The 15,810-nt window shown below is 46.6% G+C and overlaps 1 protein-coding gene across 7 annotated transcripts in view; it reads right to left on the bottom strand.

Annotated features, from left to right (window-relative positions):
* Positions 1 to 392: 392 nt before the first annotated feature.
* Positions 393 to 15,810, bottom strand: part of GARNL3 (GTPase activating Rap/RanGAP domain like 3) — a 94,049-nt gene continuing 78,631 nt past the window's right edge. For 4 of the 7 annotated variants that reach the window (XM_033137185.1, XM_033137186.1, XM_033137190.1 and 1 more), the window contains 13 exons: positions 15,072 to 15,146; positions 14,568 to 14,679; positions 13,884 to 13,982; positions 13,025 to 13,138; positions 11,667 to 11,842; positions 10,106 to 10,264; positions 9,450 to 9,516; positions 7,271 to 7,378; positions 6,330 to 6,448; positions 5,705 to 5,840; positions 3,145 to 3,354; positions 2,194 to 2,305; positions 393 to 883 (listed from right to left, as the gene is read on the bottom strand). In XM_033137185.1, the coding sequence (XP_032993076.1) occupies positions 730 to 883; positions 2,194 to 2,305; positions 3,145 to 3,354; positions 5,705 to 5,840; positions 6,330 to 6,448; positions 7,271 to 7,378; positions 9,450 to 9,516; positions 10,106 to 10,264; positions 11,667 to 11,842; positions 13,025 to 13,138; positions 13,884 to 13,982; positions 14,568 to 14,679; positions 15,072 to 15,146 (1,641 nt within the window). In that variant the 3' untranslated portion in view covers positions 393 to 729. The remainder of the gene's footprint in view (positions 884 to 2,193; positions 2,306 to 3,144; positions 3,355 to 5,704; positions 5,841 to 6,329; positions 6,449 to 7,270; positions 7,379 to 9,449; positions 9,517 to 10,105; positions 10,265 to 11,666; positions 11,843 to 13,024; positions 13,139 to 13,883; positions 13,983 to 14,567; positions 14,680 to 15,071; positions 15,147 to 15,810) is intronic. The other 3 variants (XM_033137191.1, XM_033137192.1, XM_033137189.1) reach the window with 2 other exon arrangements.

The following is a 15,810-nucleotide window of genomic DNA, read 5'->3' as shown; positions in this document are numbered from 1 at the left end:
CTGTTGCAACAAACCAAGCAGGGGAAATGTCACCCTCTCTCCTCTTGCAGGAGATATGGGTCCTCCTCCGAGGCCACTTGTGCCCCCAGACAAAGCTCCTATTGCAGCACAGCCTGCTGGCATAGGGGCCATAGCTCAGTGGTGGAGAATCTGCTTTGCCTGCAGAAGACTGCAGGTCTAATCCCTGGCATCTCCAGGTAGGATTTGAGATGACCATAGTCTGAAACCCTTGCTGCTATTCAGTGCAGACAATACTGAGCTAGATAGACCAATGGTATGACTGGTATACGGCAGCTCCCATGTTCCTACAAAATGTATTGGGGGGGGGGGGTAGGAGGATCTCACAGCTTTCTGTCACTGTGGGGTTTATAGCAAGCTGTCCGATTCTCCCAAATGTGGACAACCTTTCTAAATTGAAAACTAATGTTTAAGTCCTATACACTTTAATCAATTAACTGATTAAAACTCATCTGCTCCACCAGCTGAGATTCCTGTAATGGGGTGAGTGCCCTAATATTCAACCAAGAAAAATAAAATATGCTATGTCCCACCTGCCCTTTCCATCTGAATAAGCTGGAAATACTGGGCATTCTAGATCTCAATTTCCTATGTATATATTCTGTATTCCAGAATTATCAGAAAGTGTAGTGTGATGTTTTTATACTGTCATAACAAATGGGGGTAGGGGGGGGTGAGGAAAGGTGTGCAAGTGCTGTGTCCAGATTGTCTTCACTTCAAGTCAATGATGTCTTCGTCAAAGGAAGCCCCAAGCTGAAAGAGGCTGCTGGACTGGGGGCTCTCGTCCCGTGTAGTGGTGTCGGGGTCTGAACTGGTGGAGAAGTGGCGCTCTTCAGAAGTGCTTTCGAAAGAGCATGCAACGAGCCTGTGGAGAGGAAGGCAGAAATCAAGCAAGGAAAATTCAACCACCCCTCACCCCCCCAAAAAAAGATCCATAACCCATGATCACAGCGGATCAAATGTTTATTCTCCCTTACCATGTACAGCTTCTCCCATGTGCCAGACCAGGGCAGTTCAACATTTGACACCTCCCACAGCCCTTATGTTGTCTTCCCAAACCCAGGGAAGGAGGCACGAGGGCTCTGACAGGATCCTAGAACTCTCTCACCTCCTTCCCAAAGCCTGTGGGTTCCATGTTAAAGTACTCTTGTGGCCCACTTGCTATGAAAAGTTGGGCCACCCTGTGCTAGACATATAATAACTTGGAGAAGTGATGTCATGTGAGATTAGTGCAAGAAGGATTTGAGATTTTAAAAAACTGGGAGGTCTGACAAAGAGTCATACCAACCCGCAGCTAAGTATGAGAGGTGAATTGCTTCCCCCCCCCTCCTCCCTCCCCATCCCTTTTCCCTTTGGTGTCAAGCCTAAGGAAGAAGAAGCTGATCTCTGAAGAACTGGGGGGAAATGCTTTAAATAAATAAGCAAACACTCAACTAGGGATCTTTGTATACGTGCTCTGGTCCATGGGGTCACAAAGAGTCGGACACGACTGAACGACTGAAGAACAACAACACTTACTGGCACTGAATACTGATACCTTTTTTTTGCTGCCCACAGAATCCACTTTGTGATGGCACTCCCCCCACCCACTTTACAATTCCCAGCAACTGGCAGACTGCCTCAGACACAGGAGGGCTAACATAGCAATTGCAGCTAGTAGACATTCATAGCTTTATCCTCCATGAATTTGCCTAATCCTCTTGGTGGTCTTAACTATATTTTGTAGCACATGTAAGGTACGAAGAGCCCTGCTAAATCACACCAAAGGACCACCTAGTCTAGCATCCTGTTCTCACAATGGCCAACCAGATGTCCTAATAAGAAGCCTGTAAGTGGGACCAGAAGCAGAACAGCACTCTCCGCCAATTACGATTCCCAGCAACTCATGTCCAAAAGCATACTGCTTCAAGCAGCTGGACAGTTCTCCTTTATGCAGCTGTGGCTATGTGTGATTTGGATCAAGACCTAGGATGGGGGTGGTGGTGCTTAGAAGCCCCCCACCCCTTGCTGCAGGCAGGTTTTACAAAGAATGAAAGGAAGGCATTCATTCGGGAGTACAGAACATGATTCTGACCTAATGGGCAGTTTAGGGGCTGCAGATGCAATGAGAATATGGACTCTTCTTCAGAGTGCTGCTTCTGCCCCTCAAAAGAATTGCACCTTTCTATATGTTACCTGTCACTACTTGTTGACCGTACTGTTCCTGGCTTGGGGTCCGACTGTTTCTGGGGGATTTTCTTCTGCTTTTGTCCCCCCTCCGACTTGGGACCATGGCCGTCTAGGAGACCTGGATGATGAAGAAAGGAATGCTTCTGAATTCTCAGAGTAAAGGCAATAGAATTGTTTCATTAGTCAATGACTAATTCCACCTGGCTGTTCGGATCCCCAAAAGGGACTCCGAGGTGATCACTGGTAAGTGTAATACAACAACAGATGGGGGAATCTATAAATCTATATGCTGCCTTTGGCAAAGGGTGATGAGAAGTCTCTTGGCTTTCCTCTCCAGCTTGGACCACTGCCATAGTGCTGAGCTTTGCTGGTCAATAACAGGGGAGATCACTGCCCTCCTCTCCAGATCCAAGCTGGTGAGAGAGAGTTGGATTCGCCATTTGGGGTGCCAAGGGGGTTAAGGCTCTTTAAATTCCTTGGCAACTTAGTTACAAACCACTAGCTCCAAATTTGGAGCTGGAAGGGTGGCAGAGCAACAATCTCCACCAAAAAGGAGGAGATTGTCCTTGATCTCACACAATGCAGAGGCACACAGTTTGAGGTCAGATTCCTGACAACCACAGGGTTTGGGGAGGGCTTGGCTACCATATTCTGCTGAAGTCTGCAAGCCCATGAACAGACAAGCAGACTAGCCCATGCCACAGTCAAGAGATTCAAGCAAGCCTGAGAGATCAGTACCTGCAGTGTCAGTCAACAGCATCTTAACTTCAAGAAAGCAGGAGGAAAGGGGGCAAGCAACGTTCCTAATACGATGAACTCCAGCACCAGGGTGTTTCATTTTCACCCATTACAATTCCAACATAGATAATGGCTACATCCAAATATCTCAGCGTGCCTGGCAGTGCTGCTGCCAGGATCCCTTGCTGCCTATGCCCATGGATGGCCCTATTACTTTACCAAGTAATTCTTTGCGTGTCCGGGTTGCGATTTCTTTGATCTCTATGCGCGACAAAGAGAGGGAAGGAGCGACAGGGATGGAGGTGCTGCTGGCCGACGTCGGGGTGGTGATGACTTTGGGGACCAGGGGGGACTTGAGTGGGCGTTCGATGCTCCTGCCGACCAGGTTGCTCAGGGGGATCTTGTAGATGTTTTTGCACAGAGCTTCACCTGAAGTGACAAGGAGGAGGAGGGTCGTGGAGCAGGAGGTGACTATAAGCAGGCTTGCGGGTGAGTTGGTGGTCCACAAAAAAACCTCTTTTACCCTCCTTATAATAATAACAACAAGCATTTATCATTTATATGCTGCGCATCTGACTGGGTTGCCCCAGGCATTCTGGGTGGCTTCCAGCAAATTATAAAACCACAGTAAAACATTACACATTAAAAACTTCCCTATTTGGCCTGCCTTCAGATGTCTTCCAAAAGTCAGATAATTGTTTGTTTCCTTGCCATCTGGTGGGAGGGTGTTCTAAGGGAGGGTGCAACTACCGAGAAGGCTGTACCCGTGTGCCCTGGTTCCCTGTAACCTCACTTCTCACAATGAGGGAACCGCCAGAAGGCCCTCGGAGAAGGATATCAGTGTCCGGGCTGAATGATGGGGGCGGAGACACTCCTTCAGGACCAAAGCTATTTAGGGATTTAAAGGTCAGCACCAAAAGTTTGATTTGTGCTAGGAAATGTACTGGGAGCCAATGTAAATCTTTTAGGACCGGTGTTATATGGTCCCGGTGGCAGCTCCCAGTAACCAGTCTGGCAGCCGCATTCTGGATTAATTGTAGTTTCTGAATCACCTTCAAAGGTAGCTCCACATACAGCACATTGCAGTAGTCCAAGCGGGAGATAACCAGAGTACGTACCAATCTGGCAAGACAGTGTGCGGGCAGGTAGGGCCCAAGCTGGCGTACTAGATGGAGCTGGTAGACAGCTGCCCTGGACCCTGGTGCCCATGGCCTGTGCCTCCATGGACAGCTGTGAGTCCTTTAGGGGCACAGTTACTCCATTCAGGACCAGGAAGTCCCCCCCCCACCTGCCCGCCCCGTCCCCCAGAAACAGTACTTCTGTTTTGTCGGGATTCAACCTCAATCCGTTGACTGCCATCTACCCCCCCCCAACGCCTACAGACACCCACACAGGATGTTCGCCACCTTCACTGGTTCTGAATTAAAAGAAAGGTAGAGCTGGGTATAATTCGCTTACTGGTGAACACCCAGCCCAAACCCAGCGGTTTCATATAGATGTTAAAAAGAATGGGGGAAGAGTTTGGAGCCCCGGGGCAGCCCAGAAGTGAGCGCCCAGGGGTCCGAACATTAATCCCCCACCACTACTTTCTAGACACAACCCAGGAGGAAGGAGCGAAACCACTGCCCCCAGCCCTCCTAGGTGGTCCTGGAGGATACTGTGGTTGACAGTATCAAAAGCTGCTGAGAGATCCAGCAGAACCAGGAAACAGCTTTCACCTCTGTCCCTAGCCTACCAGAGATCATCAACCAGAATGTCCAAGGCAGTTTCTGTCACATTGTGGAGCCTAAAACCCAACTGCAAAGGGTTTAAATAGTCCACATCCTCCAGGCGTGCCTTATTGATTTATTATTTTTTATTATTTTTCTAATTTGTTATTTTTTCCCATAGCACACTGTATTACAAAAGCAATATTGATTGAAGCATAAGTATAAATTAAACCCATCCCCCCTTGAGCAGTATTTCAAATTACATTCCTTGAGCAGTATTTCAAATTACATTTCTTAAAGTATTCTACAAAAAGGATTAAGAATCTTCTATGTAACGTAATATTTGATCTATTATAATATCTAACACTATTTCCCCCTTTAGAGTGTTCATTGTTTTCTATAACCTATAAGTAAAACAAATGGCTCCGTTAATTAGATCCACATTACATTTTTCTTAATTCACCTAATCCTCCTTCAATTGATCCTATTCTCCCTTAAAAAGACCAGCCAATTTTATATGAAGTTAGCACTCTTCTGCCAGGTTTATTTATTTAATAAAATTTATATACCGCTTGAATGTAAAACAAAGCAAAACCTCTAAGCAGTTTATAAAAGATTAAAATAGAACAATAAGACTATCCATCTAAAAACTAGTTTAAAAAACCCAGGTATTTACAATACCGTTAAAAACAGTGGTAGCTAAATAGAAATAAAGCAAAATAAACAAAACATGTAACATCTATGCATCTGAATTGGCTTAGCATTAAAAACAAAACAAAACATTTTACACATTTAATTAGTGAATCACACAAATCAGTTAATTTCACCATGGATGATAGAAAGGCAAGTAACTCCAGTTTAGGCGGAAGATGACTGCAGTGGAACAGAAGCAGCACCGCGTGCAATGAACACGGAATGGAAAAATATGTCTTCCTATCTCCCTAAGTCCGACATTGTGCAGATTTAAGATAAAAGGACAGTTTCAAGCCCGATAAGGTTGAAGACTGATGCTTCAGCTGAACATACTACAGAAGCAACAAATTCTCAGTTGCCCTCAGCCCCTTCCTTACCTTCTGCTGCGGAAGGAGAGAAAACAGGGATTTCATTGACTGATGGTGTCTGAGGGGTAGTAGGTGAATTAGTCTCCTTGGAACTGCCATTGGATGGCTCGCTCACTGCCGTTACGGCTCTGAAGTAGATATCTGACTGGAAGGAGAAAGAGGCTGTGTTAGCAAAATGGACTGTGGGTTGTCACCGTGGTACCTGTGTGCCCACAAACATCTCCATTGGTACCCACCAAAAAGGAAACCCCAAGGTTTGTATAAGTACCAAAATGTTTGTTCAGGGAGGGATACTTTGGGCAGCAATGGGGGCAAAATAGGCCAATGGGGACAGAGGATACTCAGTGAGCACAGAATGCTGTCTGGCGGTTAGGGAGAAAACCCAGAAAAGTGAGTGGGACTGCAATGGGAATGGAACGGCAGCCTGAACAGGAAAATCACACAGTAAAGTTTTGTTGCATGTCCCGCTTGTTTAGTGGGCTGATGGGTTAAATGATGCAGTCATAATATGAAACACAGGGTCCCTTCCAACTCTACAATTCTATGATTCTGCCTTTGTAGTGCTAGAAGAGGCATGTCTAGAAGAAGGGGGTTTTTTGCACAGGAAACCAGATTTCTTATCTCACTGCCTTACCCTTGATGCCACCAGCTGAAGCGCAGGGACCACAGCTGTGTGGACGAGGTTCCCATTCACCACTAATCGGATCTCAATGGAATCGGTGGTAAAGGCCAAAATATAGGGGAAAGCGCAAACTGCAGGAGGAGACAAAAGCATTTAATAAAGAAATAAATGCAACATGGTATATGATGGGGTTCTGTGCACATGTTGTCAGTCCTAAGCATCATGAAGCTCTGAAGTTTTCCTGACCTACAATAAGCCTTTACCACGTTATTACTGACTTACATAGCACCATCAGAGCCCAACAACAACAAAAACAGACTCCTGCCCCTAAAATTTAACTAAGGGGAGGAAGACAGAGGCAATGGAGAGGGGAAGAAGACTCTTCTGGTCTGCTCAGTTGCACGTACTAAAGCTCTGTTTTTAGGAGGGGGTGAGGCTGATGGAGCTGTGCCAAAGGCTTCCCAGAAAATGTGGGTTTTGAGGGATTTGAAGGGAGAGAGGAAGGTATTGTGCAGGTGCTTCAGGCAGAAGAAGTAGCAGAAAGAGAGGAAAAGGTGGAGTCATTTTTAGGAGCAGGAGAGCTTTGGACAGTTGAGGGTGGTGGAGCAAAGGGCAGGGATATAAGGGAGGAGAGATGGGTCAGGGCATTGGCAGGCTCTGAAGTCAGGAGGAGGCATCTGTGTGCTGGATCCAGGAGCAGACGGGAAACTGATGGGTATCTCTGTGTTACACAGGGGCATAATGTGATCAAAACAATTAAGGCAGGCTAAGTATGGACAACCTTTTTCTGTTGAGGGCCGCATTCCCTGCTGACTATCCCCACCTCTTCTCTCTTCCTGCCACCACATTGTCCTCCTCCCTCCCTCTGCCTGCCCATAGAGGCTGTCCCTCCACATTACAATTTCTCCACACAGCAGCAGAGACTTATTGGAGAGGGAACTGGCTCTTCTTACCAATGGCATAAGGAACCTGGTTCCAGCTGAAGTGGAAGTCAGATGCTGATGGCTGGACCAAAGGCGAGCCCCCATTGAAGGGACACACTTTGCGGTAATAGCAGACATCTGTAACAAGAGACCCCTGTTAACTTCAAGCAAATAAAGAAACATGGACCTTGACACCAAATGTAGAAAAACAAGGCAGCCAAGCAATGTCACTGGCCCTGCTCCTGTGGCAACAGCCAGGAACACAGAAATTAGAAGGAATGAAGCTTTCTCCTGTTGCAGCCTCACCATTTCACTGGGAAAGGCCTCGGCTACTCTATGCTTGAGCATCTGGCCGATGCCAAAGGCACAGTCACCAGTGGAGTTGGCAACCTTCAACATGGGAGAGAGGAGAGCTGTTTTCAAATACATAGAAGCAGTGCCCTTTTTTTCTTTAAAAAAATGTTTAGGGGTACTCTCATTTTCCTACTCATATTGAAATACTGCCCCTCAATGAAGCCAAACTTAGATTCTCAAAATGTTTAGGGGTATGTGTACCCCTGCGAACCCCCCCCAAAAGCACCGCATAGAAGACAGAAATGGCAGGAGAGCAGGTTTTGGCAAAATGTGAGGAGAATCTTCCTAAAGGTAACAGCTGTTTCACTATAGAACAGTCTGCCCCAGGAGGTGGTGGGCTCTCCCTTGCTGGAGGTGTTTTAAGCAGAGGCTGGATACCCATCTGTCAAGAGATACTGCTGTTGCACCCTGCATTGCACAGCCTGTATCATGCCAGGAGGCTCCCTTTCGACCCTAAAGTTGTATGAAATGGAAGTTTGGCGCTTGCTTTCTCCTTGCTCTTCTGCTTTGTCCACATGTGTGAGGGCTTTGCTCATCCAGGGTCCTAGCTTTGCCTTGCCAGTAACATATACTGACAAGAAACTGAGATTTTTGCGCAAGCCAGCTTCTGCCAGCTTCACCCAGAAACAGAGGACTGGCAAGTGGGGTGATGGCCAAAGTGGCCAGAAGGCAGAAACCTTTCCAGATAAGTCCTTGTCTTCCTGCCTTCAAGTCAAGCTGTATACACTTTATTTTCACCACTACCGCTATGTGTGGGCTCATTTGCCTAGTCTAGTGGGAAAGGGAGGGCAAGACTTGGAGGTTGGCCATCTACTGCATTGTACCATTAACCCACTTGAGCCCCTCCTTGTTTTGGATAAGGCTAATGGAGAAGAGAAGGCTTAGCGGCTGCCCAGTGCATCAATCCAGACTCACTTCGGCTTCTGGCAACTGTTCTGATGCACCTGTCAGCTGCCCAACCACCACCGTGTGCTGCTTACGCAAAGAACATGTGCAACCAGCAGGAAAGCATGTCTGTCTTTCTCTTCTCTTACTTCTGCCCCTTTCCAAACAAACAGTTTAATCCTTATTCTATTAAAATTGTATAACTGTACAATTTACTGACGTATATTGTGGGGCATATGTGCAAGAGAAGAAACGCTTTTCATGCCTATGGGGGCAATCCTATGGCAAGATGACCATCTGTCATGGATGCATTAGTTGAGATCCCTGCATTGCACTGGGTTGGACTAGATGACCCTCGGGATCCCTTCCAACTTTATGATTCTGTAATTCTGTGAAATATAATGATGATGATGATTGGGCTATATCCAAGAACATAATTAAGGTACTCTTAGTAGAACTTAGTTGAATACAACAACAACTATTATTACTACTTTATAAATGATAGTAACATTAATAATATCATTTATTAAAAAATATGATAATATCATTTATAAAGCACCTAACATTTTCCAACTGTTTTATGTTTTACATCAAAGACGAGAGAATCCCTGCCTGCAGGTTCATAATCCAACAGACATTATGCAAAAGGGGGGAAAGGAATGGGAGGAAGGTAAGCAAATTCTTGAAGTTACAACATCTCAATAACAATCTCTGATTTCCACAGGTAGGCCTCCCTTCTTTCAAGTGCACACGCAAGCACATGCACGTAAACACGCCAACCACCATTGGTCTCCTGACTGCCAGCAGAGGGTGTTTCTCTTCAGCTCTAGCAGTTCCTATTCTACCTCACTGCCTCTCCGTGCAAAGCAAGTCTTTTACTCCTTAAATGTCCATTCTGCACTGATGCAAGATGGAACCATAGATAGACCCCAGACCGTCTCCCTGGAAAGAGCAAGTTAACAGTACTTACAGTTATAGCACAAGAGCAGGCCAGCTTCTCCATCTTCATACACATCAATAGCTGCAACAAAATTAACCTGCAATGATAACGGGCAAGGGTAGTGGGCAGGCTGGAGGCTGAGCTTCCTACGAATTCTTTGAGAACAATTCAGCGGTTTCGTATCAGAAGAAAAAGGAGAAGTCTCCCCCCACCCCTCCCCATCCCATTCCCACCAAACATTTCTAAATTCTGGCACCTTCATCTAGTCTGTAATTTAATCTAATTGTTTTACATACACTTCTAATTCAAAGCCTAAGTAAACAACTGCAGAAGTGCTGCTTCTGTTATTATACATTTTGGTTTTCTGGCACAGGGGGGGATGACCCAGCCCAAGTCAAGCATGTTTAGAAATCCCAGTGATCTTGAAGGTAAAATAAATAAATAAATCACAGGAAGTAACAGGACAAAAGTATTTCATTTTGACTGATTCATCACCTAGGATTGCCTTTTTAATCAACTGAATCAAGTTGACAGTAGACATCAGGTATAGTGCAGGAGATGGCCCTGATCCTGAGATCAACTGCATTTTTGTTCGGGCAGCCTTGCAGGTGGGGAGGCTAAGACCCTTTCGAAGGAAACGGAGGACAGCAGCTTCAGCAAACTGTTGTGACACCCAATGAACCTACCCTGCTCGAGTCAACATGGTGCAATCTGTAGGATTCGCCCGTGCTCTCATTGATCAAGTCAAACTGGTGCCGGTAGGCGACGCAAATCAGGTTGTCATTTTCCCCTGTGGGCCCGTCCACCAATGTCATGACAACAGGGGGGTCAGACAAGCAGATCTCCTGCAATCCCCAAACAATGCTGGATTAGAGGTATTGTGTGTTTGAATGAACAGAGGTGCAGGACACCAAATTCACACTTCTTGAGGATCTCAGGTACAGAAAAGGGTAACCAAGACAGCAACAGAGTTTGCAGAACCCTCCACAATAAATCATTTGCGTTTTTAACATTTTAGTTAATAAAAAGGTTAACTAAAGTTAGAAGAGCGTGATAAAGGCTGATAGGTATGCACAGATCAGCCATGGAGGCTTTGCCCACAGACCTGCTATTAAGATCCATCAAGCTGGTAGGCCCTAGAAATGAGGCCTCTGTGCCCTGCCAGTGTGGAACTCCCTCTTACTGGATGTGTGTCTGGTGCCCTCTCTGGTTAGGTTCAAATGGGCTTTGAAGCTCATTCCAAGCTGCTCTGAACAGAAGAAGGCTTGTTGGTCTACAACACAGGTTGCCAAAGCAGCACCCATGGAGGCCAGTTTGCCCATCCCATCAGGACCCCCTCTGGTGTCTGTGACAGGTCTTGGTAAATATTCCCTCAAAAATCTGCAATAGATGACGGGCTGCTTGCTCTCCCAACTCAGTTCCTGTTTGCGTTGGCTTGGCCTCTCCTACACTGAACACCCCCCTAAAACCTGAACTGAGGTGTGAAAAACCTCTCTCTCTGTGATTGAGCATGGTGGTGGCTGATGTAGGTGCCTTTTCCCATTGATGGGATGGCTGAATAGTGTGTGTGTGTGAGTGCCTGCACCATTTTATGGTCCTCTTTTTCTGCATTTTTTTTGGTAAAGATCTGGTAGCCCTTATGCCATGCCTCCACAGCAACCTGTTTAGTGACTGGCGCCCAAGGAACTTTCTCAGCATTCCAAATGCACCCACTGGCTCAAAAGGCGTGGTAGAAGAAGAAGAAGAGGAGTTTGGACTAGATATCCCGCTTTATCACTACCCGAAGGAGAGACTTCAGAGAAGTGTGACTAGCCCAAGGTCACCCAGCAGCTGCAGGTGGAGGAGCGGAGACGCGAACCCGGTTCCCCAGATTACGAGTCTACCGCTCTTAACCACTACACCACACTGGCTCTCCAGTGTGACACCTTCCTCCCACTGGCCTATAATTTTAAACTGTTGCTGCTTTTATGGCAAGGGTGGGGAAACCTGTGGCCCTCCAGGTGCTGATGGGCTGGCCAGTGTGCTCAGGGATGGTGGGAGTTGGAAGTCCCAATAACATTGGGAAGGCCAAAGTTTCCCCTCTTGATCGTGGGCCCCATGGCCTCTCTGAAGGATTTTTAAAGATCAGGAAGACTGGAGCAGCTCCTAGGCTTAAAAGGGCAGCTTACAGTTTCCTGCCAGGCACCCAAGGTGGAGGAGGCATGTGTGGACGATGGTAATTTTGCTGGTGCTTTACCTCAAACCTACCCGGATGTACTGGAATTCTTCAACTGGGGACTCTGACTGAGGCGACAACGAGAGGCCACTGTTCAGACCCTCCCACTGCTTGAACTTCCTGGTGATGAGAAGCAGCTTGTTCCGGATGGATGCGACAATCCGTAGCTCGTTGCTGTGGTGGGTGTTGATGGCATACAGATGGCAGCCTGGGCAACAAAGGTTCAGTTGAGGGAGTGTGTGTGTGTGTGTGTGTGTGTGTGTGTGTGTGTGTGTGTCAAGCGCAGCTCAGAGAAATGACCCAAAGGAAAGCCTGGCTCAGAGGGATGGGAGAGGAGAGCTGCAAACTGACCACAGTGGATCATGCTCTGGGTTACAGGAGAAATGTTTTAGCACCACCACACCTGGCTGTCTCTTGCAAAGGAACAGAAGGCATCGCTGCTCAGCTGCATTGACATAGGAACCTGCCTTATACTGAGTCAGACTACTGGACCATTTAGACCAGCACTGTCTTTGCTGACTGGCAGCTGTGGTCCAGGATTTCAGAAAAAGGGCCTCTCCCAGCCCTACTGGAGTTGCCAGGGATTGAACCTGGGACCTTCTTCATACAGAACAAACTCCGCACCACTGACATATGGCCCTTCTCCCAGAGACTCAATGCTATGCTGTGGTCAGTGTGGGACTTGAGCTTGACTAGAGACTGAAGAGGGGGAAGAAATTCAGTTCGTAGTTTCCACTCATTCACCTACCTAAAACTATTGGCTTAAGCTGTGCTGCTGTCCCCTGACACCTGAAATCAACCTGCTTTAATGCAGGGGTGTTCTTACAGGAAAACCCTGTAATGCAAGGACAGGCACCTAGGTCAATGATAGGAGCACATACTCCACCTACAGACAACAGATTCCCAGGTTCAAATCCCCAGATTCCCCATATAAAGAGGACGTCAAGGATGGGGAAGCCGCCAACACTAGAAAGCCGCCAACAATAGTAGGCCAGATGACTCCAACTTTCACATGTTCACAACCTTCTGATCCCTTAAAGCATTGTTCAGCTGGTTGGTTGGTTGGTTAGCTGGGACCCATTGCCTGATCTCAGCACTACTGTCATACTCTCCCCAGGCCACACCCCTCTCCAGCGCTGCTTCATACCCTCAATGAATGTTTTTATCAGGTTGGAATGTGTCCCTGAACTCAAAACTCCTCGGCTGCGTGGAGAATAGAATGGGATGTGTGTGTGTGTGTGCATGAAGAAACTAGCCTAATGTGCAAAGGCAAAGTGCATATTTGTTGCCCCCACCTCCGTTTGCCCCCAGCATGTGGCCCCCAGGAGGTCACCAGATGGGAAGGCAACCCGTAGGCTGAAAAAGCTCCCCCACCCCCTGCCAAAAGCACCTTTCGTTTTCTCCAGTTTGTTCTCTCGGCAGTCACACTTGCTTCTGGCTTGCTTGGATTCCATGCCTTTCCGCACGGCACTCAGCCGGAAGACGAGGAGGCGAGCATCCTTCCCTGTCAGGTGGGAGACACACAAATAAGACATGTTACAGGGACAAATGTTTCTTTAAAAAAACCAAACCATACTAATCTGGTATGTGGTGTAGGGAATATCCCCTGCTAGTCAGCATCAAGATAGCTGGGGCAGATCCTGCAAGAGAGATCTACCTGCAATGACTGGCCACGCTGGATATATGGAACTTCCAAGTTCAGAAGCAGTCTACTGCTAAACACCTGATGCTAGGGGATAAAAACAAATTAGACAAAACACTTGTATATTTTAGGTTGTTCTATCCTTGTTTTTACCATTGATTTTTTTAAACTTAATTTTTTGGGAGGAATATTAACAAATATAATAACTGAAGGCTGGTGTGCAGAATGCACCCACAGGGGGAAGATGGAAGAGCCAGCCCTCTTGAGCAATGAAAGGTAGGAGACAGTTAAAAGGAGGGAGGCTGTGGGTTGTTTCTGAAGTGCCATGCACCAAAGGCAGGGCCACAGTCCCAGGCAATCCAGGACATTCCATCCAGCTGTCTTTCTTCAATAAATCCCAGCATCCAGAGATTGGACACAATATGTAGTTCTGCATTCAAAGGGCTTACAGAAGGTTAAAACAGTAGACACAATATCATACAAAATAAATGCAGGATCCTGGAAGATCCAGCCTAAGCTGAAATACCTCCAGAGAAGCAGTTATGCTTCTATCACAAGCTTGCCCAGGGAAATGACATTTCCTCCCAGACAGGCTTACGTGCCTTACCTTTGTCTGCTCTAGTAATGAGAAGGTCCAGAGTTTCCAATACATGCATCTGTTTGATCTGTAAAGTTTTATCAAACACTGGGATGGGAGGCTGCCCATCTGGAAGGAAAAATTCAAGAGACTCTGTGTCAAGGCTCAGATCAAAACATCAAGGAGGAAATCCATATATATTGGCTGGTTACAATAATATTCAGATTTCAAAGGCCTTTCTAAATAGCACCATTGTACGTGCCATCTAAAAGGAGGCAGAGATTATTCCTGCTAAACTTCTACTGGCAGGCTGCTCCATAGGGCAGGGCCTGCCAAACCTAAAGGCTCAATGCCCAGCAAGGGCAAACCGAGTGCCAGGGGCGTGGAGAACCACCAGAAGTGCCTCATCAGAAGATCTCAGTGATGGAGGTGGAACATAAGGGATCAGACGGTCATTAATACTTTGGGCCAAAGTGATTTAGGGCTCTGTGAATTAACCCAAGTACCTAGAACCTGGCTTGGTGGCAAATTGACAACCAGCGCAGCCCTCTCAGCAGAGTGGTAAATGTAACCAGCAGCCTGCTCCCGTGAGGAGTCTGGCCTCACTAGCAGCTTTCAGGCCAGATATGAAGGAAGCCCCACATAAGCTACAATACAGTAATCAATTGGCAACCAGGTCAGCACATGCTAACAATCACAGGGTCATCCACCAACCATCTAAGAGGAGGACGCCAACATCTGTAGAGACGAGCAATGACTGGCCCCAGGAATCTGCGCAGACAACATCATGAGGGAAATTGCTGCAGAAGCACTGGGACTCCCAGGGCTGTGGAACAAGAGAACCGTGAACTGGTGAGCATAATAGGGAAGGGTGCTAAGCACTAGAGTCACAACATACTGGTCTACAGAGGTGAGTTCAAGAGGTTGCCTTGCATCCCTTGCGAAGGCAGAAATCCCTCAGTTAGCTGAGGATAAAAAAAGAAACACCAAGGCTGGGTGTACCCCATGCTAAGAATAATAAAAATGAAAATAAAATGTAAGTTCCGTGACCTGTCTAAATCATGCATATTTACATATTTTTTAAAACCTTTATTTTACACTGTGGTTTGCTTCTAAGCACAAACCTATTATCCACATTAATCAGAAACCATAGCAGGCTCTTGAGCCAACTCACCTCCTATCCTCCCCCAAAGATTTACCTGTTAACCATTCACTCACCTCCTTTTTACAGAGGCTCGTGGAAGCCAGAATAGCTGGGGCATCGCCTCTCACAATGGTTTTGAGTTTGAGTGCCTTAAAAGAGAGAGAGAGAGAGAGAGAGAGAGAGAACATATAAATCTACCTTATGTGGAGTCAGTCGTGACTGACAGCAACTCTCATGGGTCTCAGGTGATTCCCTGTCTCTACTACCTTTCTACTGCAGATCCCATTAACTAGAATGCCAGAGACTTATTTTGCCTTCACCAAGTGAGCTATGACCCCTTCCTTTATAAAGTTTGTGGTGGTGAGAGGGCATGAGACTGTAAAAACTGATTTACTTACATATGGAGTGCCTGTTTCACATGTGTTATCTGTATGGTACAGTGAATAAACATTCCTCCACTGCACAAGGATGGCCATAAGGAACATCTAGGCTGGGTTTCCCCCCAGACAGGTGTATTCAACAACATGTCAATTACGTAATGATAACTCATTAATCACAGGTTTATACTGCACCATCCACATGACATTCTGCTTTATTGGCTGTAGTGCAATGCTTCCCCAATCTTTATTGCTATCTAGAGGGGCACTCCTGCCCTATGGCACAATGAAAGGAGGGCAAAAAATAAACCCAAATATTTGTGGTATTAAAAGTTGTATGATTTAAGCAGAAAGTTATGCGACATGCACTGATTGAAAACAAAGCAGTACGTCCCCCCTTCCCTATCAATACTCTGATATTGATCAGAGTCTTTGA

This window comes from Lacerta agilis, chromosome Z (genome assembly GCF_009819535.1).
Source record: "Lacerta agilis isolate rLacAgi1 chromosome Z, rLacAgi1.pri, whole genome shotgun sequence".
Taxonomy (NCBI): Eukaryota; Metazoa; Chordata; class Lepidosauria; order Squamata; family Lacertidae; genus Lacerta; species Lacerta agilis.
Note: the sequence above shows the minus strand (reverse complement) of the source record. Positions and strands in the feature narration are given on the sequence as shown.